The sequence below is a fragment of the Odocoileus virginianus genome, chromosome 29 (genome assembly GCF_023699985.2).
Source record: "Odocoileus virginianus isolate 20LAN1187 ecotype Illinois chromosome 29, Ovbor_1.2, whole genome shotgun sequence".
In the NCBI taxonomy this organism is placed as follows: domain Eukaryota; kingdom Metazoa; phylum Chordata; class Mammalia; order Artiodactyla; family Cervidae; genus Odocoileus; species Odocoileus virginianus.
The window spans coordinates 37,169,972-37,192,852 of record NC_069702.1 but is presented as its reverse complement, the minus strand read 5'-3'; the positions used below and the strand labels follow the sequence as shown (position 1 = coordinate 37,192,852).

The window sequence follows — 22,881 nt, the reverse complement described above, 5'->3', positions numbered from 1 at the left end:
GATACAAAGTACAACAGTTAATCCAGACATTTAAGTCAAAGAGAAATTCAGGATCACAAGACACTAAAGTTGCATACTTCAGTTTCAGCACTCAGAATGATGCAATAATGTTTGACTCTATACTAGGAACTGCAAATCAGGGTTTCCACCATCAACAGTCAGGGGAAAGAACAGCAGGAGTCACTGAGGAAAGTGAAATATTCAATGCCACAGATATTTGATACTAAAAATTAGTGTTGCCTCCAGCCTCTATTTTCTAAACAGTTATATGGATTTTGTACTTTTCTTTCAAACTGAACCTATCTCTAATCTCTGGAATAGTTTCATTGTCTTGGAGAGCATTTTCCCAGGATACCAAATTTTATTGCTAAAACTGAGACATTCCTCATCAAACCTGGATAGGTAGTTATTCTGCCATTGATGCTATATCTGCCACATTACTAGTTGAATGATTATTCAACTTACTTAACTTACTTGATTAACTTACTTGATTGATAATTATTCAACTTGATTAACTTACTTGATTGATGATTATTCAACTTACTTGCAATAATTCAATGGTTATTCAAATTACTTCTCTCTGCTCCAGTTTCTTCATCTGTTAATTAGAAGTAATAATAATATAATGTCATATTGTTTTATAGGACTAAGTGACTACCTTAATAAAATAAATTAGCACTTCTAGAAGAATCTGGTATTTTGAAAGTTGTGTGTCAGCTATCATTATCGTCATCATTATTGTTATCACCATCATCATCATCACTGTCAGAAATGTTAAAGATGAAATTTTCTCTCTACCTCACTTCATTTCTTATCCTCACCCCAGTTCTCTAAACTCTTTTTCTTCTTTACTGCTTGATTACATCATTTACTTAAAAATATTCTAAGTGGCCAGTGATTGTTTTTTTTAATCAACTATAGTTTTTAAAAACCTATATCTGCATTTAATTCTCAGCTACTGTATGATACTTAGCTTCCACATTTCCTGTTTTTTTTTTTTTTTCTGTTTCCTTCATTAATGTAGTTGTGAATCTGGTTCACTAAATGTGATGAAATTAAAAAAATAATAATTCAAATCAAGAAAATCTTACATAACTTAAGCATACAATGCTGTGCTTCTAAAACCAAAGAGATGTTCTGAATAAGTTCTGTTGAGCTCTGAAGACAGTTGGATATGTACATTTTTGTATGCTCTCACTTGCCAGTGTTTCTCTCAGCAGTTAAAATCTGAAAATATTTGATTGATTGTTTTTTTTCAATTTGATATAAATTTGGAAATTACTGCTGAGTTATTTTGGTTAATTTACTATAGAAATCATAAGAAATGGAGCCATATCGTTCTTTTTACTGTTACTCAACTTTGACCTTCACCCTATTCCACAAAGAAAACCCTTATTTCCTCAAATGATTGAGCTCTTTATTTTGCCAAGTATTTGTGGGGTGACCTTTGTGTTTGATGATCTGTTAGAGCAATGCAAGAAACTTATTTCACAGAGTTCTTGCCACATTTATCAGAAAATAGGGCTTTCATAACCACACTGGCTTCAGTGAAATTCTTGAGTCAGAACAATGCCTTATGCTGATGTGATACATTAATAACAAATCTAGTGCTCCTACACTGGCAAAGAATAAAAAAAATCAAACTCATTTTAGCTATATTACAAGCACTTCAGAACAAGATATGTTTGAGAGGCAATTTAAAAACCATATTATTATACCTTAGCAAATCTGACTCAACATGAAAATAATACATTTTAATACATAAAGTAAGACATATTCTTGAAAATTACTGGCCAACAATTAATAATTATTATAGGGTAATTGTTTAAGCAGTGTCTGGAAAATTCAGCTTTCTAAAAATATATAAAAGAGAAAATATCCAGAGGGGTTCAGAATTAATTCATACAGTTTGTGTCCCATCTGGAAACACTTATGAAGTTAAAATGAAAAGCATTTCAAAATCTATTTCTCCATCTTGTTTGCTGATTTACTTTTTGAAAATAAAGTTGGAAATATCAAAATTTACATTAAAGGTCTTAGTTGACTCAGATTGAGTTATTTTTATATCATGAGGCAAAAACCACATTTCCCTATTCCATGAATTTGGACTTTGTTTCATTAAATATACCTATTGGTTTATTTGAGAGTTTTATATTGACAAAGTTTCACAAAACATCATTGTTTAAGCCATCTTTTTCCTTTGTTGAAATACTTATTCCTTTTGTGGTATTTGAATTACTCAGTAACCCAACAGTGATAGCACAAAGCAGATTCATTGAGATGAAGGTAAAAGGGAAATCAGACTTTCTGTAGGCTTTACAAAATATCTGGCATTTCATATGTGAATATAAACTTCATAAAAAGCTGGAAAAACAAGTGTTGTTTTCATTAAAATTTCTTTCTAAAATGGAAGAGTCAATGAATTTCCTGAAAGTATATTCTGATAAATCATTCTGCTTGTAAGATTTTCTCTCATAGTTCTCCATCATCTTTAAGAGGTTAATTGCCTTGAAGTTTTTTTTATTCTTTTGTTTATTTTTATTTTTTGTGAATTTTCCAAATGTTTATAGTAGCAAGCAGTTTATGGTACACACTCTGGAAAAATATTTATAGAGGTGAAATTAAGTACCTTTGGGCTTTGTTATTCAAACATCATAAACACAATTGTATAGTCATGAGGGGCTTCCCAAGTGGTCCTAGTGGTAAAGAACCCATCTGCCAATGCAGGAGACTTACGAGATGCAGGTTCAATCTCTGACCTGGGAAGATCCCTTGAAGAAGGGTATGGCAACCCACTCCAGTATTCTTGCCTGGAGAACCCTATGGACTGAGGAGCCTGGTAGTCTATAGTCCATAGGGTCACAAAGAGTTGGACACGACTGAATCAACTTAGCACACACATATAACAATAAAGGTTGAATTCAGGTTCTAAAGTTAAAATCTGTCTCCTTATACGCTATGGACATATTTTGCTCTTAATTTATAATAACCCAAATATTATTAATAATATGAGTAAATGACAATGTTATAAGAAGAAATTAGGTAATTCATTAGTTGGTTGCAATAATGTTTGATATCCTTAGGCAAAATAACATTAACATTTGTTCTTGTTACAGTTATTATTTTTCTGTTCTACCCTGTATTATTCATATAGACTTTTAAATGAAGGTTGCTGTCAAGCATGAAAAAAATTAAGAATATTTTTAGATTAACCAAGAACAAAGAAACATTGACTGTCTTACTTTCACATATATTATCTTACTTACCACACAATAACCCAAATTCTCTGTTATTTTATCTCTATATGTGTGAGGTTTTGATACTGTAAAGGGTGTGTAGTTGTTCAAGATGACAATTGCAAAATTGGAGTGACAAGGTTAAATCCGCATCTTTCGACTCTCAGATTTACCCTGTAGTCCTCTTATTTCCACGTAGAGTTTTGCCTTCATTGTCATAATTGATACCTTGACATATCCACGTATTTTAAGATATTGTGGTTTAACAGCCTCCTCGTTCTCCAGCTCTATTTTTTTTTTTAATCTCTTACTCAAGATTTTAGAGCAGGTGATTTATGAACCAAAGTGGGAGTTCCCTGCTGGTCCAGTGGCTAAGACTCTGCTTCCACTTCAGGGGCAGGGGTTCAATCCTTGGTCAGGGAACTAAGATCCCACGTTCCTGCATGTTGCATGCCAGGCGGTGTGGCCAAAACATGTCCCAAAGATTGGGCAGCATAATACAACTTTCAGTTTATAATCTAAGGCCATTTCAGAAGAGAGGGATAATTAGAGAGAGATTCATTTATTCAGTTCACATGTTAATTGGGCATCTACTCTAGGATGCAACTTTATAGGACCTGAGGATACATTGGGGATCAGAAGAGATAAAACAACTTATTCTCTTGGAGTGAAATTTCTAGTAGAGGCCACAGATGATAAACAAATACTAATAAAGTATCTACTATAGGTAAATGTTAAGGGGAAAAATAATGCAGGAAAAGTAATAGAGTCAGTTGGGTAAATGATGTTTGCAATTTTAGGTGGGATGATTCAAAAAAGCTCTGTGAGAAGGTGACATTTGAATGAAGTAGTGAAGTAGGGTAGTGGATTAAGTCACACAGCTGTCTTTTGGAATAGCATTTCAGACCAAGAGAACATCAATTACAAAGTTTTTGAGGTTGGAATGTGCTGGACATATTCATGGGCCAGAGGAGGCCAACTGGGGTTGAGTAAACTGAATGAAGGGGAGAATAGAAAATGTCTCCACAGAAGCGCAGACTTCTGGGATCTTGTAGATCTTTGTAAAGATTTTGGTTTTTACTTTTATCGAAATGGGAGACATTGGATGCTTCCATCAATGAGTCTTATTATCTTACTCACTGATGGAAACATCCAATGTCTCTATCTTGTTGAATAGAGAGGAAAGGGCAATAGATGAAGGTCAAAGTAGGGAATTCATTTAGGAGGCTGTTAAAAAAAATCAGGTGGTTCTAACCAGTGTGGTACAATTGAGATGACTGGCAGCTATTAGATAGAAGACAGGGTCTACAAGATTTCTTGATGGATTAAGAGTAATTTGTATGTTTGTGTGTGTAAAAGGAATCAATATGACTCTTAAGTTTTTGGCCAGAACACTTCAAAGAGTGAAGTGTTGCTATTTACTAAAATGAGCAAAACAGAGGGAAATGTAGATTTGGGAGTGAGAGTGGAGGGAGAAACAGGATAAGGGACTCAGTTTTGAATGTAATATTTGATATTGATCCTTTTTAAATTCCAATGGAGACTAAATGGAAGCTAAAGCTATACTGATGTAAGAGGGTCCAGCTCCTAGGATATTTGGTCTAAATGGTGTAGGGTTATAACCATTCAAAAGCAAATATTAAGCATTTTTTATGTGTCATGTCCAGTACTGAGTGCTGGGATATAATAATAAGATATAGGCTTAAAAAGTCACATAATGAGATGTAGTTCATGTCAAAGGTGATTTGAGTTATATAGTGTTCACAAACATGAAACCTTGGAAATAAGAATACTTGATCTGTTATAGCATTGTTAAAGCTATATTAGGAGTTTTAGTCAATTAACCATCCTCTTAAAGAAGGGTTGTTTTTTTTCATGGCTTGGTCTCCTGAAAGTTCTGTTATGACAGACTATTATAAAGAAAGCTAAACTCATAGATCTTGTTCACATTTAATGCCCGTTATTCTTTCTTTTTCATCTTACTGATAAAATTCACGTGGTGAGTTGCATTCAATCACAGTATAGTATATATAAGGTTGTTGATGTTTATGTTTTCTGAGCTACGCAGTATTACCTGAAAGATGATTAATTAATTGCTAGACTTTTTGTTCTTCATTTGAGTGTTATGTCCTTTTTGTACTGTTGTTTTGACATTTGGTATTCTTCTCTTAGTAACTCTGCGTGAGGTTTGTGGAAGACCTGCGAAGGCATGGAGTATAGTATATATACATTTCTAATAATGCAACTACCCAGGATAGGCAGAAGTTATTTGGTTTCTTTTTTTCTTTTCCTTTTTTTTTTTTTAAGTTTTATAGATCTTTAGGATACATTTGAGAACATATTATATGTGCCATTATGAAAGACTGCTGTGCTAAATGTCGGTGCTTGATATTCAATTACAGCATCTTTCCTTGAAGTCAGAGCAAATAGCCCTCTGCTCAGGGAACCAGTAGCACTAACCACTCTCCAATAGTAACAGTAATTTCAGCTGTCAGAGACCAACACTAGTCTGTGTCCCCTGGAGGAAAAAGCAGTTAAAGCAAAATTTCATGTGGTTTTCTTTCATGATTTGAGCTCCTTCTGAGAAATACATCTAGAGTTATGCAGGAATATATCAAAACTGTTTCACTGACAGTGCCCTAGCAGAGTTCTTTATCAGGTAACAACTGTGAAGTTGTATCTGGCGGTATGTGAAATGCTGTGATTCAGGTTACAACATGGTGGCTCACTTGTAAGGAGAATTTCCACATTCAGAATAATCTTTGTATGAAGCTTCCATAAAACATAAAAGGACAAAGTCTGGATAAAATAAAAAATTTAAAAAAAACTATACATATGTGTGTGTATATATGTATATATATTTCTAAGGTGAGCTAGCAATGTGGGAGACAACTAAATGTAAATAGTAACTCATCCTAAAACAAAAATCAATGTGTGTGATCTCTACAGTTGAAAAGATGTCAATTAGAAACACATCTCTTTGTTTTCAAGTAAAAAGTTTCCTATGCATGTTATTCTTTTTTCTACTTATGCATAGATCTATAAGAATCACAGATTTTTAATGCAATTGAATTGTGTCTTTTAAAAGAAAATATTCCCTAGCAAGAGTTGTTTTAAAAAAATTGTAAAATAGCAACATGGTGTAGAAAAATGAAAAGCTTTACCTTGAAATCTTTGGCCAGAACTAAGTTGTTTTGCTTCAACTATTTATATGCTGAAAATGAACATATCTAAGAAAGGTGTGGACAGTACTGGCAAACTGATTTACACCTCAGAGTAAAGATAAAATGCTTTACCTGCGGACTAGGAGAAAATAAATAATTCAGTCATCTTACTCATTGTTGGTGTGGAGGATATTTAGTACCTTTTTAGAATCATGTTTCGTGAATCCAGGCCCTTATAAAACTTTGTAGCTGGTTATGCATAACTGGACCTTACGTATTTTCTGTCGTCTTTCCAGCATGGCGATGCTGTCCATGACCTTCTTCTGGATGTGATCACCTGGGTTGGAATTTTGCTGTCCCTTGTGTGTCTCCTAATTTGCATCTTCACATTTTGCTTTTTCCGTGGGCTCCAGAGTGACCGTAACACCATCCATAAGAACCTCTGCATCAGCCTTTTTGTAGCGGAACTGCTCTTCTTGATTGGGATCAACAGAACAGATCAACCAGTAAGCAACTTAAGTTATTAGAAAACAGTTTCTCCATTTATAGCTTTCCAATACTCAAAATATTCTTGTTTGAAAGTATCCTCTCTTCCAGTTGTCTTAGTTATTGATTTTCATATCTTATTCAGTTTTCCCTTTTTCATGTCAAGGATTCTTTAATATCTGCAAATCAATCAATGTAATATACCACATTAACAAATTGAAAGATAAAAACCATATGATTATCTCAATAGATGCAGAAAAAGCCTTCAGCAAAATTCAGCATCCATTTATGATAAAAACTCTCCAGAAAGCAGGAATAGAAGGATCATGTCAATTCATAAAGAAGTATTGAATATATGGATGTATGAATGTACATTTCTTGAGAAATTCTGTTCATAAATTTGCCTTTCTAAAGAACCATGTTTCTTTATTAGTCTCCATTTTTCAATCACAGAGCTGAATATTGAGGAGAGTTAAGTCATTGGGGAATGAAGGAGTATCTTTTCTAACATGTATTTGTTGTTCTTTTCATAATACACTTTTTAAAGACAATGGGAATTATGTTGAAAATTGCATGTCTAACATGACTTTTCTAATTGACTTATTTTGGAGATTAGTTCAAACTGTATATTGTTTTTATATATATACTCATCCCAAATTTTGTGTTACACTTTTTATTTTTTCAAGTTCTGTTTACATTTTAACGCTAACTTCATACTTTATTACTAATGACATTTAGCTATATCAAGAAAGGAAGGGAAGGAGGGAGAGGAAGACGGAGGAAGGAAGGGAGGAAAAGAAAGAAAAGAGTGTAGTAGAAGGAATAGTACCAGCCAACTGTTCTTGATAAAAACCAAACAGAAAATATGGTCAACAGATAATATCTAATATATTAAACAAACTTTATGCCCACTTGTAACTTTTGTGAGGCTCTTTCTATGTCCTTGAGATTCATGAAAATAGCACATTTGTTCTTGTGATTAAAACTACACATGAAAACTTTCATTTTTTAGAAGACTTGTAGGCATAATAAATAATTCATTCACTTAGTGCTGTTCTCTGGTATGAGTCCATATGTATAGTCTTTACAATGAAAAAGCAGTTGGATTCATGTTTGTGATTACACATTCATGATTAATTAAAGGGTACACTTACAGTGATTATACTTTTAACTGGTTATCATATACAAATGTGACAATTTTTCCGAGAAATGCATATAGATGAATAAGCAATCAAAATGCACATTTTTTTCCTCCAAAAAGTACTTTCTGATAACAAAAGTTAATAGTTGAAGCCCTAACTCTAAAAATCAAGAAACTGTGATGTTTCCCAAAAAGAAATCATTTCATTCTCTTTTTAACCTGCAATTCAACTGCTCTTTGATTTTTCTTTTCATTGAGAAACCTTCTTCTTATTTTTGCTTCCTGATGATACATCTGGTATGATAAACTTCTCCAAATTTTGCAGACTGCACAAAACTAATTTCTGACAGTAGTATGAAGACAATGATTGACCTGCAACTTGGATAAGTGCATCAGCTCAACTGTCTTTGTGCTTGTTGCTGGATATGTGTCCTCTTCCTGCATCTTATATGGCAGTTAGGCTTTGCTTTCTCTCCATGGGCCTCCCTGGTGGCTTAGACATTAGGGAATCTGCCAGCAATGCTGGGGACCTGGGCTCAATTCCTGGATTGGGAAGATCCCCTGGAGAAGGGAATGGCAACCCACTCCAGTATTCTTGCCTGGAAAATCCCATTGGCAGAGGAGCCTAGTGGGCTTCTAAAGTCCATGGGGTTGCAAAGTATCAGACACGACTGAGTGACTTTCACTTCCCTTTTCTCTCTCTAGCTCCTTTGGTACTTGACTTCCTTATCACCCCTACATCATCATCTCTCTAACCCAAGGATAGAGACCTGCCCTTTGCCTCATTTCTCAAGGATCATACTCATCATTGAATCCATACTAATCAGATCATTTGTATAAATTTGTTGCCTTTTTTCTAATAGGAAGCACAGATTTTACTTAGGAATCATAAAAAATAAAGACTTCCCCTCCAGAAGAGTGAGAATTTCAGGAACTGACATAAGAAAATTAATATATGGTCAACTGAAACTTGTAGTACCTTAGAAAACATGACAGGACAAGGGCCAGCTGCCCTTTTTGACCAAGCTTATGTAGACCAGCATTTAGTAAAATAACACAAAAAAGTAAGAAAATTAAAGCACTTACGGAACATTTATTTTTACCAGATCTACTTTTACATCTTTGCAGTACAAACTTCACAGTTTCAGCTTAAATCCTTTCTTAAACAAGGCAAGAAAGAAATAAACAATTAATAATAAGTAATAATCTCATAAAATATTTTAATTATTATATTTTTATTTTGAGCTATTTTTCTCCTTGGTTTTAGTGTTTCTCCTTCATTTACATTGAAGAATTTTGTATGTTAATAAATACAGGATTGTTTATACAGGACCAAGAAAAAAAAATGTGACATCTATTTTAAAAACTTTAGGCTAATCTCCAGTATAATTTCAAGAGGATCTTCTTAGAACCTTTTCTTACATGTTATACTTTTTTCTTATTATAATGCTCTGCTTTCATCCATACATATTATTAATAAAATGTTAAATATGGCAAATAGATGGAGAATCAGTGGAAACAGTGACAGACTTTATTTTGCGGGGCTCCAAAGTCACTGCAGATGATGACTGCAGCTATGACATTAAAAGATGCTTGCTCCTTGGAAGAAGGTTATGACCAACCTAGACAGCATACTAAAAAGCAGAGACATTACTTAGCCAACAAAAGTCTGTCTAGTCAAAGCTATGGTTTTTCCAGTAGTCATGTATGGATGTGAGAGTTAAACTATAAAGAAAGCTAAGCACCAAAGAATTGATGCTTTTGAACTGTGGTGTTGGAGGAGATTCTTGAGAGTCCCTTGGACAGCAAGTAGATCCAACCAGTCCATCCTAAAGGAGATCAGTCCTGAGTATTCATTGGAAGGACTGATGCTGAAGCTGAAACTCAATTACTTTGACCACCTGATGCGAAAAATTGGCTCATTTGAGAAGACCCTGATGCTGGGAAAGATTGAAGGCAAGAAGAGAAGGGGACGACAGAGGGTGAGATGGTTGGATGGCATCACTGACTCAATGGACATGAGTTTGAGTAAACTCTGGGAGTTGGTGATGGACAGGGAGGCCTGCCATGCTGCAGTCCATGGAGTTGCAAAGAGTCGGACACAACTGCGCGACTGAACTGAACTGATGACTTTTAAATATAGGTTATATTTGATTAGGTTTTAATATATGAATTTTACGAATCTTGTCTCAGTTCTTTTGCAGACCTATTTTATTACTGTAGTCTTGATAAATATTTATTTTAACTTTATGGCAATTGGAATTTCATTTGATAGTTACCTGACTGACTCATGTGTTCCTTTCCCTAGATTGCCTGTGCAGTTTTTGCTGCCCTGTTACATTTCTTCTTCTTGGCTGCCTTCACCTGGATGTTCCTGGAGGGAGTGCAGCTCTATATCATGCTGGTGGAGGTGTTTGAGAGCGAACATTCACGAAGGAAATACTTCTACCTGGTCGGCTATGGGATGCCTGCCCTCATTGTGGCTGTGTCAGCTGCTGTAGACTATAGGAGTTATGGAACTGACAAAGTGTGAGTTTATGTTTTCTTTCCTTTTTTTCCCTCTTTTTAAATCTAGTTGAAATTGAAACTGAATTTTCTCAGAATCCAAGATCTTTATAACACCGTACAGCAATAAATGACAGAACTATAGAAGCAAATGAGAATACTTCAATTCATGGGTTGTACTTTTGTTATGATGTAAAAAGAGATAATATTCCGAGGTTCCACATCTATATCACAATCTTGAGTAATTGTAAGGGGACAGTACTTTTAATATCTTTAAGAGCATTGAGACTTTTGTCAAATCAAGAATTAGCTATGGTAAAGATGTGTATTCAGAGGAGAATGTAGTCTCTGACATTAAAACCTTGTCTCCTTCCTGATATATCAATTCTAGTCACTAGAAAGTAACTTATACCGTTAATAGAAAGGTTGACTTATAGGATCGGGGGCAACTTGTGGTTTCCTTTTTTTCCCTAGGTAGCTGCTGGGGTCTAGTGATGACCTTTATTTTCAACATACCTTCAAACTGGCAAAACATACCCATAGAGATGTTAAGCTTACTTGTGGAAAGAAATTCAGTGAAAAAATTCCTGTAATTCACATAATTATAATAACTTGGATCCTGAGAATTAATTAGTTTCTATAGAAGAAAGTTTAGAAAGAAGAACAAGATAGATCTCTGATGAATACTCACATTTAAGACATAGTTTGAGGAAGGAAAATAAAAATAGAGAAGGAAAAGAGGTGAAATAAAAAAGCCTTTGAGCTATGGAGAAAGTGAGAATAAAGTTTCAAAGTGGTTCTTTATGTCCAAGATAATGCAAGTAGGGTAAGCATGGAGGAAAAATCATTTGTCCTATTTTGATAAAGTGCTAGAAACAGAAGCCAAATTGGAAGATCTGAAGAGATAAATCAGTGGCAATAGAGTCTTCATGTGTTATCTACAGCTTGCAAACATTTGATTGAGAAATAGTGCAAATATTAATTTATGATAGCAGTGACAAAGAAGAATTTTTAATAGTGAAGCTGCAAGAATGTCTAGGGTGTGAAGAATCAAGCTGGAAAGAGGAGATTAGTAGAGAGGAAGTATCTTATGCCTCATTTGTATTCAACATATATAGGCTGAATGAAAAGGAAAGGTCCTAGAGGGATAGAAAAGCATAGATTATACATAAGATGAGAAAAAACCTTGATTCAGTGCTGAAAGTGGCCTTAGAATTCACCTAGTCCAAGGCATTAATTTTACAGATGAAAAAATCAGGAGCCAGGTAAATTGCCTTGCACATGATGATAGAGGTAGATGGTGGCAGACATGTAATGAAATAAGTCAGGTTTATTTCCACTAAAACTAGGATGTTTTTGAAATAGTCAGATGACCCCTGTCTTCTGAGGTGTGAAGAAAATAACAGATGAGATAAATTTGGAAGTGGAGGAACTTTTCCATCAAGTAGGAGATGCTGATCTTTGCTGAATGAATAGGTGAGGTCATGTTGAAAAGACAGGAGATTTCAAAAGCTTTGAAATGAGCACTATGGAAAATGTGTTAAGGAGCCAATTAGATATTAATAAAAAGATTTCCAAGCAATAGTGAAGGCTCGGATGAGGTTAGATAACATCAATTTATACAGAAGTTAATAAGCCAAATTTCATGACTTTCCACCAGCAGTCAGCAGCCTGAATATGCTAGCAATAAAGCAGCTCATTTCCCAGAAAAGAAGATTCAGGAGGGAATGACAAGAGGACTCCACAGTTACAAGGTGCATAGTTAAAATAGAATATGCTTTGGTGTAGAAGCACCAACAGTTACTTAAAAGAAGACCATAGCACTTCCTTTGAATTTTTTATTGAGACCAGTGACAGGCTACATAAAACCATTTGCCTAATATTGCTTGTAGTAATTATTTTTTAATCTAAACCTTGTGAATTGTAGTCAAATTTAAGGTTATTTTGTGTATCTTGTTGGCAATCATGAACCAGATTAGGGTTAGATAAACATATTGTCTATATTTTGCTTTAAAGACATTTTAAGAGAGGGAGATTAGATAGATGATAGAATTTAATTTAAAATCTTTTATTGATAATTTACATGCCATGAAGTTCATTCTTTTAAAGAATATGCTTCCATTGTTTTTAGTATATTCAATGTTAGGCATCCATCACCACTATCTAATTTTAGAATATTTTTATCCTTTCTAAAAGAAACCCATTAGCAGACATTGCCCTTAAATCATAGGATTTTATGTTTTAATTAATGTGTTTCCCCTCTAATATATTAAATTGACTGACGTAGTTATTTGTGACCTTATACACTTAGAATATTGTCCTTATGTAAGTTCAATTTTGCTCTCTTGCAGTTTGAATTACTTTTATTTTTGTTCTGTGTCCTTTTTTCTCTTTAAATATTTGCAAATTTTCCTATTACTAAACTGACAATTTGTTTGCTTTATGTTTTAGTCTTTTACTTTGAAAGAGATGTCATTTTCTGCATAGCAAGAATCTATCTTTTCTTAGAATCAATACTATATATTCTCTTGTGACTTTGTTAAAGCCTTGGCTATCATTGCTTTAATTTCCTGCACCATACCTGGAAGCTCTCATTTACTGACATTATTACTTTGTAAGAATAGAGGCTAATTTATTTCCCAGGCACTGATTTGAAACAAGCCTTAATGATAATTCAGTTTCACCATTATGATTTTCCCCAAAACAAGGAGAAGCAAAATGGATACAGATAAAATAAAGGATAAATGAAAGAAGTATAGAAAAGGATAGGGAAAATTGCACTAAAACTCTATCACAGGTGGGCACAGAGCAGTTAGTGTCTCATTTTTGTATTTTCAATAAATTGTCCAGAGAGAGACCTTCAAAATACATGGAAAAAATGTTTAACTTTTTCCTTTGGGACTTCATCCAGCCCAGTGTCTATAGAGTTCTGATTTGCTCATTGAGGAAGCACGTATTGAAAAAGAAATGCTATTTAGTCATGTGTATATACTTGATAAGATGAATCCAGGCATCACCGACTCGATGGGCATGAGTTTGAGCAAATTCCAGGAGTTGGTGATGGACAGGGAGGCCTGGCGTGCTGTGATTCACGGGGTCGCAAAGAGTCGGACACGACTGAGTGACTGAACTGAACTGATAAGCTGAAACGAACAGACCATGTTTTTGTAGGGAGTTTAATCAAGATATCGTTTAAAAGTATATATAAGCAAAGAATTTTTATATAACTAGAAGAATTTCTGTATATAGAATTATGTGTCTTATTGCTTATTATTAAATTTGTCTTTGTTGTCTGATTTCTGTTACTATTGCTTATTTCTTTTATTTCTAATGGCATTTCCTTCTTCCTGCTCATCATACTTAAGTGTTTATTTGGGTTTTTTTTCCACTGTTACCTCCTTATGTGATACACTGATGTTTTTAATACAAATATGTAAGTCCACAGTCATGATAACTAGCAATTAGCCAGGATTCAAAGACGTATTGTCACACATTATTTTGTAAATTGTTATTAAACTTGATACAGTAAAATTTTTGTCTTAAAAGTCTATTTTATTTATTTTTGGAATTTTATCATACATTTTTACTTGTTAGCCTCAACTGCTTGATTACATCTAGAATAAAACCATTGAATATATATTACAGTATTCCAAATAACACGCTTCTCTTTCTTTTCTTCTCATCTTAGTGTTCTTAATGTATTTTATTATAGTAACAATGAGGCTTTATTTCTGAAACCTTTAATACTAATAGCTTACATTTCTAAAAAGTACAGAATATCATATCAATGGTAGGAGATAAAATTAGAGACAAAATTGTTTTTGTAGGTTAAATAAATGTTATTTTGATACAGATAGAGGTAACTATCATATTCCATCTGGCTGACGGATTATGATGTGTTTTTCTATGAAATGTTTTTAGGGTTGTTGAATTGATTATTATGTACAAAACACATACTGACACAAAAAGCATACATAATTTGATTTTGAGAAGTTGCTTAGTTTGCCATCAATTTGCAAAGTTTATGAGAATCTCATTATTTCATGATAGTGTTTAATGAAATCTTTTCATCTGTGTTGACATTATTCTTGAGACAATTTACTTAGAATTACATTTAGGCACAATTATAAGATACTTAAAATCAAATTAAAATTTCAATACAACTGTTAAAAAAAAACCTCAGCTAGTAGACCACAAGTCTAAATTGTACTGACTATGGGATTTTTTCCATTTTCTCTCTTCTTTTATATCTTCCTTTAGTCTCTCTTATACTATTATTTGGGGCTTCCCCGGTGGCTCAGCAGTAAAGAATCCACCTGCAATGCAGGAGATGCAGGAGTCGCCAGTTTGATCCCTGGTTCGGGAAGGTCCCCTGGAAGAGGGTATGCAACCCATTCCAGCATTCTTGCCTGGAGAATCCATGGACAGAGAAGCCTGGCGGGCTACAGTCCATAGGATCACACAGTGTCAGACACGACTAAAGTGACTTAGCATGCAGGCATGCATGCATGCTAATATTTATATAGATATTCAGTGAGGCCATTGGGTATGATTCTGTCAACAGATAAAAAGTCTGGCATTGACTTAATAATTCAAACAGAACTGATGTGGAAATTCTGTGATAAATAGTTTGATTTTATGACCTGAAACTAATCAGTTCCTGTAAACTTTATTTACCTCAGTATTACCTCCCCAAATACAAACTGTTTGAACAGTTAATTTTCATTCAAAGGAAAAAATGCAGTTATATTTTATAGCACTTTCCTTGAAATCTAAGTTTAGGGCAGTAAAAGCAGTGGTTAAAGTGATGGGTAGATTGGAAAAGGGCTGGAAGGAAGTAGGTTCCAATAGGAGGAGGAGGGAAAGTGCTGGGAAGTAGTAAGCCTCAGAGAGTAGCCCAGGAATTAAAGTGTGAGTTCAAAAATTGGTAAGGGGTTTCTGAAAAATGTTGATTAGGTCATGAACATTTATAATGGACCAGGACATCCTTGAGTTCTTCAAGTATAACTGAGCTCTTAAAGATAATTGAAATCAATTTTATGATCTGAAAATTATTATAAATCATCTATTAAGTCCTAGATTTGTCTTCCTAGCGAGCTTCACAACAGCTCTAAAAAGCATAGTCTCTCCTCTGCTAGTTAAAATCCCCCTCCAGTTTCTTTATTTCAGTTTCATTCCCTAACCTGCATAATCATTTGGATAGAAAACTGAGTATTGATTTTTAAAATACTGGATTATATTATCATTCAAGAAGGAAGTCAGCCAAGGAATATTATGCTTGATAGTATCTGAAAGTTATATGCATAGGTTTATTCAATACATTTACAATGTCTAAGCACTTCATCCTACTCATAGAACATTATATATTCATCTGAAATCTTTCTCTAATCATATTATTATATGTAAAATATTCCTACTTGTAATATTACATTAACATGAACAGTTACCTTATTGAATATGTTGTCAGCAGGCATGTTTGACTTTAAGTTGGCCAGGGGGAAATAATATAGATAATGAAGAAGTATTTATCATCGACGTATATCAAGCTAATCATTCAAGATGTGTGTGAGGAGTGCGCTGTATGTTATATGTTATGTTGTTAAAGCCAAGAGCATGTTTTATGTATGAATTACAGAGATTGAGGGCTTATTGTATCATCATTTCATCACCCAGGAACCTGTGCTGAGCATGAGATTATCACTGTATGCAGTATATAAGAATTTAGGCTTCAGCATTTTTTTTTTTTTTTTTGTAAGATTTAGCTATATCACAGAACATCAAGACTACTGTCTTGTTCTTTAGAAAATATGACTGATGTCAAATGTAAGACTTAACTTCTTACTGGAACCAAAGAAGTATAATAGCTTATCAAGAGATCACTTTATAATTGCAAAGATCTAATATTTTTACTTGGGCAATCTGTGCAAGATTTATGTGCACCATATACATTTCTCATCTAATCATTTAAAATTTATAATTATCAACAAAACTTAGGTTTTATTATTTTATATCTTGTGTATTTATTCTTTTTGAGAAACACTAGGTTAAGGGACTTTGGAGTCAGGTAGACTAGGATCAAATTCAGGCTCAACTAATTAGGAGCGATGTGACTGTGAGCAAGTCAGTTTCACTTTCTAATTTGAAATATGAGGGTTATTATGTAAGTACCGTGTGAAACTGCTGCCATATTTGAAATTGTGTGTATGAGTAAATACATATGTATATGTATGTGTGGGCATATATATGTATAAATATTTAACTCTGTGTACATGGGGACTTCCCTGGTGACTCAGTGGTAAAGAATTTGCCTGCCAGTTCAGGAGATGCAAGTTTGATCGATGGGTCAAGAGGTTCCCCTGGAGAAGGAAATGGAAACCCACTCCAGTATTCTTCCCTGGGAAATCCCATGGACAGAATAACCCGGCAGGCTGCAATCCATGGGGTCAGTATGCTTAGACCTAGATTTGTACTTAAAGTATTTATCTATCCTTTTTCCTCTTCTTTCCTTTCTTCCCTCAATTCTTCTTTTTCCTTCTTTTCTCTATCAATCTTGCCAGATATATATAGTACAAATATACAGAGATCTGCATATGTTACAGAGAATAGACAAATATGTAGTTTACAAACTTTCATAAACAACCTGATATGATGAGACCATGTAAATTTCATGATCTACCAGTAGCGAAGATTGTTTACTGGTTACATTTAATACTCATCAAAGACAGTTTTGCCTGTGATTTAGAGTGTGCAGAATATGAAGCAAATACCATTGTTAATTTGCATTACTTCAAAAAAATGGTTCATAGTTTCATGTCTACTTTGATAAGAGTGAATAAACAGGCAAAAAAATACAGTGCACCATGGCCTCTTAATTAAATGGCACTATATTAAACATGATAACTTTGAATAAGGAACTGCACTGATGTAGTGCTTCTAGTATCTAAAAGCATTATAAGTCATATGTTTTTGGTAACATTTATATATATTGGGCAATTGGTTTTACCATTTTTCTAAACAGAATCATTCATGCCTTTGTGTGTGTGTGTGTGTGTGTGTGTGTGTTTATTAATTTATTTTTTATTGAAGGATAATCACTCTACAGAATTTTGCTGTTTTCTGTTAAACCTCAACATGCATCAGCCATAGGTATACATATATCCCCTCCCTTTTGGAACTCCTTCCAATCTCCCTCCCCATTCCACCCCTCTAGGTTGTTACAGAGTCTGAGTTTCCTGAGCCATACAGCAAATTCCCAAATTCCTGTTGGCTATCTATTTCACATATGGTAATGTAAGTTTCCATGTTACGCCCTCCATACGTCTCACGCTCTCCTCCCCTCTCCCCCTGCCCAGTGTCCATAAGTCTATTCTCTATGTCTGTTTCTCCACTGTTGCCCTGAAAATAAATTCTTCAGTACCATTTTTCTAGTGAAAGAAGGGCTTCCCTCATAGCTTAGTTGGTAATGAATCCACCTGCGATGCAGGAGACCCTATTCGATTCCTGGGTTGGGAAAATCCCCTGGAGATTCAGTACCCACTTCAGTATTCTGGCCTGGAGAATTCTATGGATTGTATAGTCCATGGGGTTGCAAAGGGTGAAAGAAAAACAGTGAGGAGTATTTTAGTAGAAGAGAATTATCTTTAGAAGTATGGTTTTCTCTGGTCTTGTTTTGAGAAATGAATTTCATTATTTTTATTTTTCTGTTTTCTGAGTAAACTTTAAGGTAGTACTTGCTGGATTGATAATTGATATTTTTATGTGAGACTGATCCAGATATCAATACCTTTATTATCATCTAATTTGCAAGTGTTTCTTATATTTTGGAAGGAGACAATTCTAGAAGAGAATGATAATTTAGCCATGTAAATTGGCATTACTTCTTTAGCACCAATAAATTTGAATTAATGTAGTAAGACTTTTTCAAATATTTAGCAATATGTGCTGGTTTTATAATTTTTTTAAATTGCTACAAAAAAATTTTGATGACATCTTCGTATAGGTACTTGGGAGGAAAAGTCAAAGTTTATGGTTTGTGACAAGTTCTGTTTTGAATTACAGGGTATGTCTGGTCTTACAGGGTTTTCCAAACTTGAGTCAAATAAGCATGTTGTGTCATCAGAATACACTTGCTCTTTCAACAGCAGGTTATCTCTCTTGTTGCAGTACTGCTATAAACCTAATTTATAGACTATATATAAATGACAGAAGTTTGTTAGAAAAGAATTGACATAATCTTAAAAATTAAACAGCAGTGGCTTCCCGGTGGCTCAGATGGTAAAGAATCCGCCTGCAATGCAGAAGACCTGGGTTCATTCCCTGGCTTGGGAAGATCCCCTAGAGGAAGGCATGGCAACCCACTCCAGTATTCTTGTCTAGAGAATCCCCATTGACAAAGGAGCCTAGTTGGCTACAGTCCATGGGGTCACAAAGAGTTGGACATGATTGAGTGACTAAGCACAAAATTACCAATTTCACGAATTAAATGATGCTTAGTGAATAAAGGAAATTTTCAGATAAATCATATTTTTCAGTGGCAGATCTATTTGGTCATTTGCAAACTAGACTTTATTGTGTTTAGTGCAATAAGTTGTTCCTTTAACATTTGTCTTCCCTTAATTAGTGGTTTTGCATTACATCTAAGTGACATTGAATTGTCTAGACTTGTGGAATACTATGAGGTGGATTGTATGTGCCCAGGCATGTAAAAACACCCACATGATACAGTTGGCCCTCCATATCCATGGGTTCAGCATCTGTGAATACAGAGGACCAGCTGTAAGGGAGGTCCTAGAACCAATTTCCATGGATACTGAGAGATGTCTGTATTCTCCCTGACCTTAAAGCTAGGGTGAGTTCTTTCAACACTGGCATAGGAAACTCAGGGCACAAATCACACAAACTTTTGAGATAGTTAATGAGAAAGAGAGGAAATACAGAAACTTTTGAGAAAGCCAGCATGCAGCCAGAAACAGCAGGTATGGCCATATGGCAATTGAATTAGAAAAGGAATTCTTGCCACGTTGCCTTCCAGAAGATAGTCAGGCCCAGGCAGCCCTTAGGGATGGGTGATTTATTCGGCACATGTTAAGTCTTTTGTATTGCCTCATTCACTGTTTAGTTCTCTAGGGAACTTAAATATATTGTACCGAATAGATATTGAAGAATTTTCTTTCAATAAAAAAAAAACATTTATACAGTAATTTCACTTATACCAAATATATATTGAAGAATTTTTTTTACTGCCCCCCCCCAAAAAAAACTTCTAAAGTAATTTCACTTCTACATTTAGAGATCACTATGTCAAAAGCACATCTATTTCCAACCAAAGCATTTGCTAAGTAGAGACCCTTTTTCAAAAAAGTATAAAAGTTTTGTAAGGCTAAAATTTAATGATGCTATTTTAACAACATGTTTGGCGAGATTATGTAAAGGTTTTTTAAATTTCCTACTTAATCCAAGATACTCTGCAATATTGTAATTAAAATTACTCATATAAGAAGTACTTAAATTCTGTTATTTTTATCACCAGATGCTACTTTCTGACTTAAAACTATGAAAAAATAAAATATTTACAGAACCTTTAAAAAAAAATTTTTTTTTAAATTAAAAAAAAAAAAAGAAGTACTTAACGTGTAGAGTAACTGTTTTCAGAAATTCTCAAAATGCATTTCCCTTTGAAAACGATTTGCAGAGAATATGTTTTGGTTCTCAGATTAACTCTCAAAAACTTGTTTGACCTACACATGAACAGGGGCTATACGAATAACAGTCATTCTTAAATGTGCTGTTAGAATATCATGCTGCTATAATTTCAGAGGGCTTCCCTGGCCACTCAGATAGTAAAGCATCTGCCTGCAATGCAGGAAACCCGGGTTCAATCCCTGGGTTGGGAAGACCCTTTGGAGAAGGAAATAGTAACCCTCTCCAGTATTCTTGCCTGGAGAATCCCATGGACAGAGGAACCTGGCTTTTTAGCAGCCTTCTTGGACTCTGTCTGTGGGTATATGTGTGTGTGTGTGCATGCATGCTTATGTATGTTTTAATCTGGGAAAATATTCATGCTTTGTCCTTTATTGATCTTAATTTGTGGGAAAATATAATCCTTGTTGAAAACCCAGAGAGACCCATGGATATTTCCTCTGCTTTGGTCTCCTGGCAACACACACGAACTCATTATTAGAGGGGTAACAGCCTACAGTCAGAATGAAGACGGTGTTTGTATTTCAACCGTTGAGTTCTCTGGTTTGTTTCTGCTTATTGCCAATACCATACTTTTATTTTTCCATGGCCAAACTTTGTTAACAACAGCACAACAAAAAGACTACTAAGTACTCAAATAAATAAATGGCTAGTAGTTTGAGTATTGATTGCCCAACATTTTTTTCAAATAAGATTATTAGGTTTATTGTGAATGAAGAGAATTATGTAAAAATATGAACTTGTAGTTAGTTTCTTATTGCACTGCAGATATATCCCAACACAAATTATTTCGCAAATATTTTACTTTATAGAATAAAGCCAGATTTTCTTGTTTTAAAATCAGGTTTTTTCAGGGCATTTGGTTATTTCTTTACTTAAAAAATCTAACTTTTAACCTTTATAAAAAATTTAAGTTACTTAAAAGTAAAAAGAAAAAAAAATAGTAAACCTCACTGGCTCTATTGCTCAGATGATAAAACTGTTGGTATTTTGGCAGGTAGCTTTGGGTAATTTTAAAAATGAAGCATATAGCTAAAGACTCTCTTGTGCACTTCTAGTCCTCTGCACACTCATATGAGAGGTAATCACTAATTGAGTTAGGTGATTTTTCCCAATTAATTAAAAAAATTGCATTCATATATATATATGTCAAAAATATGAATATTATAGTTCATACAGATATGTCACTTTAGTTTTTCACTAGCCTTTGTTACTGTGATCTATTTTACTGACATATAAAGACCCTCCCTCTTCATTACTTTATAACATTTCATCACTTGAATAGAAAACTTTTTTTTTATTTGTTGCTGTATTGACATATATAAATTTCTTCATAGCTTTTCTGGTTTTCCATTATTGATGAGATTTAATGAGTAGTTACATAATCAGAAATACTTATGTACTTCAGACAACATACATGCTGTTTTAGAACGCTTAGCACACCACTCAACTCTTTTCCAGTTTGTTTGTTTTTTTAAGTATGCTTCAAGTATATCCAAATGGCAAATAATTCAAGATATGATTTTTAACATCAAAGGCAATTTGTTCAAAATTTACGTTAATCTTTCTCATAACTAGTCACTTCCATTTTGTCTTCCTGTCATCCTGAAGAAAGAAAATGTAATTTCCCAAAGGCTTTAAGAATTGGGGGAGTATTAAATGTAACTGAAATTAAGTGATTAATAATTTACTTTTGGGTCATGAATCAACTTCATGGGATGTTAAGGATCATTTGCAACCCCAGAAGCACTAGCAGTAACAATGCAGTTTTTAAGACTCAAGAACTCTCAAAGGTTGGCTGCCCAACCTAATTAAACTTCAATCTTCTGATACCAAATTTATTTCTTCTTTGTACTGAATTTCCTCAGATCTTCTTGACGGGAAAATGTCACTTCACCTGACAGCTGATAGACAGGTTATGTAGCACCATAATTGGAGAGAAAAGGATAGCTTAAAGCTACTCGACTTAATGGCTATATGCGTGGCTCTTTCTTTCTTTTTTTTCTTTAGATTTCTATGACAGACACAAAAGGCCCCAGCAAATAGGCCCAGTGCCATTTATTCCTGCTTCCTCCAGGGGTAATTGTCTTACTCCATCAATAGTGCTGTCAGAAATTGGGCACATAATTCAGCATTTAAATGAACAAGCAATGTAATATTTCCTGTCTCCCAGTGGAATGCTTTGCAGCTCACATTCTTCTCTGTCACTCGCTCCCTCCTGATGTATGTCCCGTAGCCAGTCCTTGAATGCCTTCTCTCCCTGTGTTTCATTGCAGATGTTGGCTCCGACTTGACACCTACTTCATTTGGAGTTTTATAGGACCAGCGACCTTGATAATTATGGTAAGAACTCCTCATTAACTATGTGTTTCCCAGGTCAAGAAATAAAACTTTCACTCTCCCTGTGCTGACTATCTTTATTTTACATAGATTAATTTGGGGGTAAGCATGTATTTATTTGACCCTAAATAACTCAAGCAATTAGACACTCATTAGTCTACTTTTGTATTGTAAAATGCTTAATCAAAACCCTCGGGAGCAGAAAACATGCATTTGAACAAGTTTATGCAGTACTATAGCTCCTCAAGAACTTGATCTAGCCTAATCCATTTGGTTTTATAAGTTTTAAACAGTGATGACTTTGTTTGAC

At 34.3% G+C, this 22,881-nt stretch overlaps 1 protein-coding gene across 33 annotated transcripts in view; it reads left to right on the top strand.

Moving 5' to 3' along the window:
- Positions 1-22,881, top strand: part of ADGRL3 (adhesion G protein-coupled receptor L3) — a 912,058-nt gene that overhangs the window by 798,985 nt on the left and 90,192 nt on the right. For all 33 annotated transcript variants that reach the window (XM_070458356.1, XM_070458372.1, XM_070458374.1 and 30 more), the window contains 3 exons: positions 6,697-6,906; positions 10,336-10,556; positions 22,508-22,574. In XM_070458356.1, the coding sequence (XP_070314457.1) occupies positions 6,697-6,906; positions 10,336-10,556; positions 22,508-22,574 (498 nt within the window). The remainder of the gene's footprint in view (positions 1-6,696; positions 6,907-10,335; positions 10,557-22,507; positions 22,575-22,881) is intronic.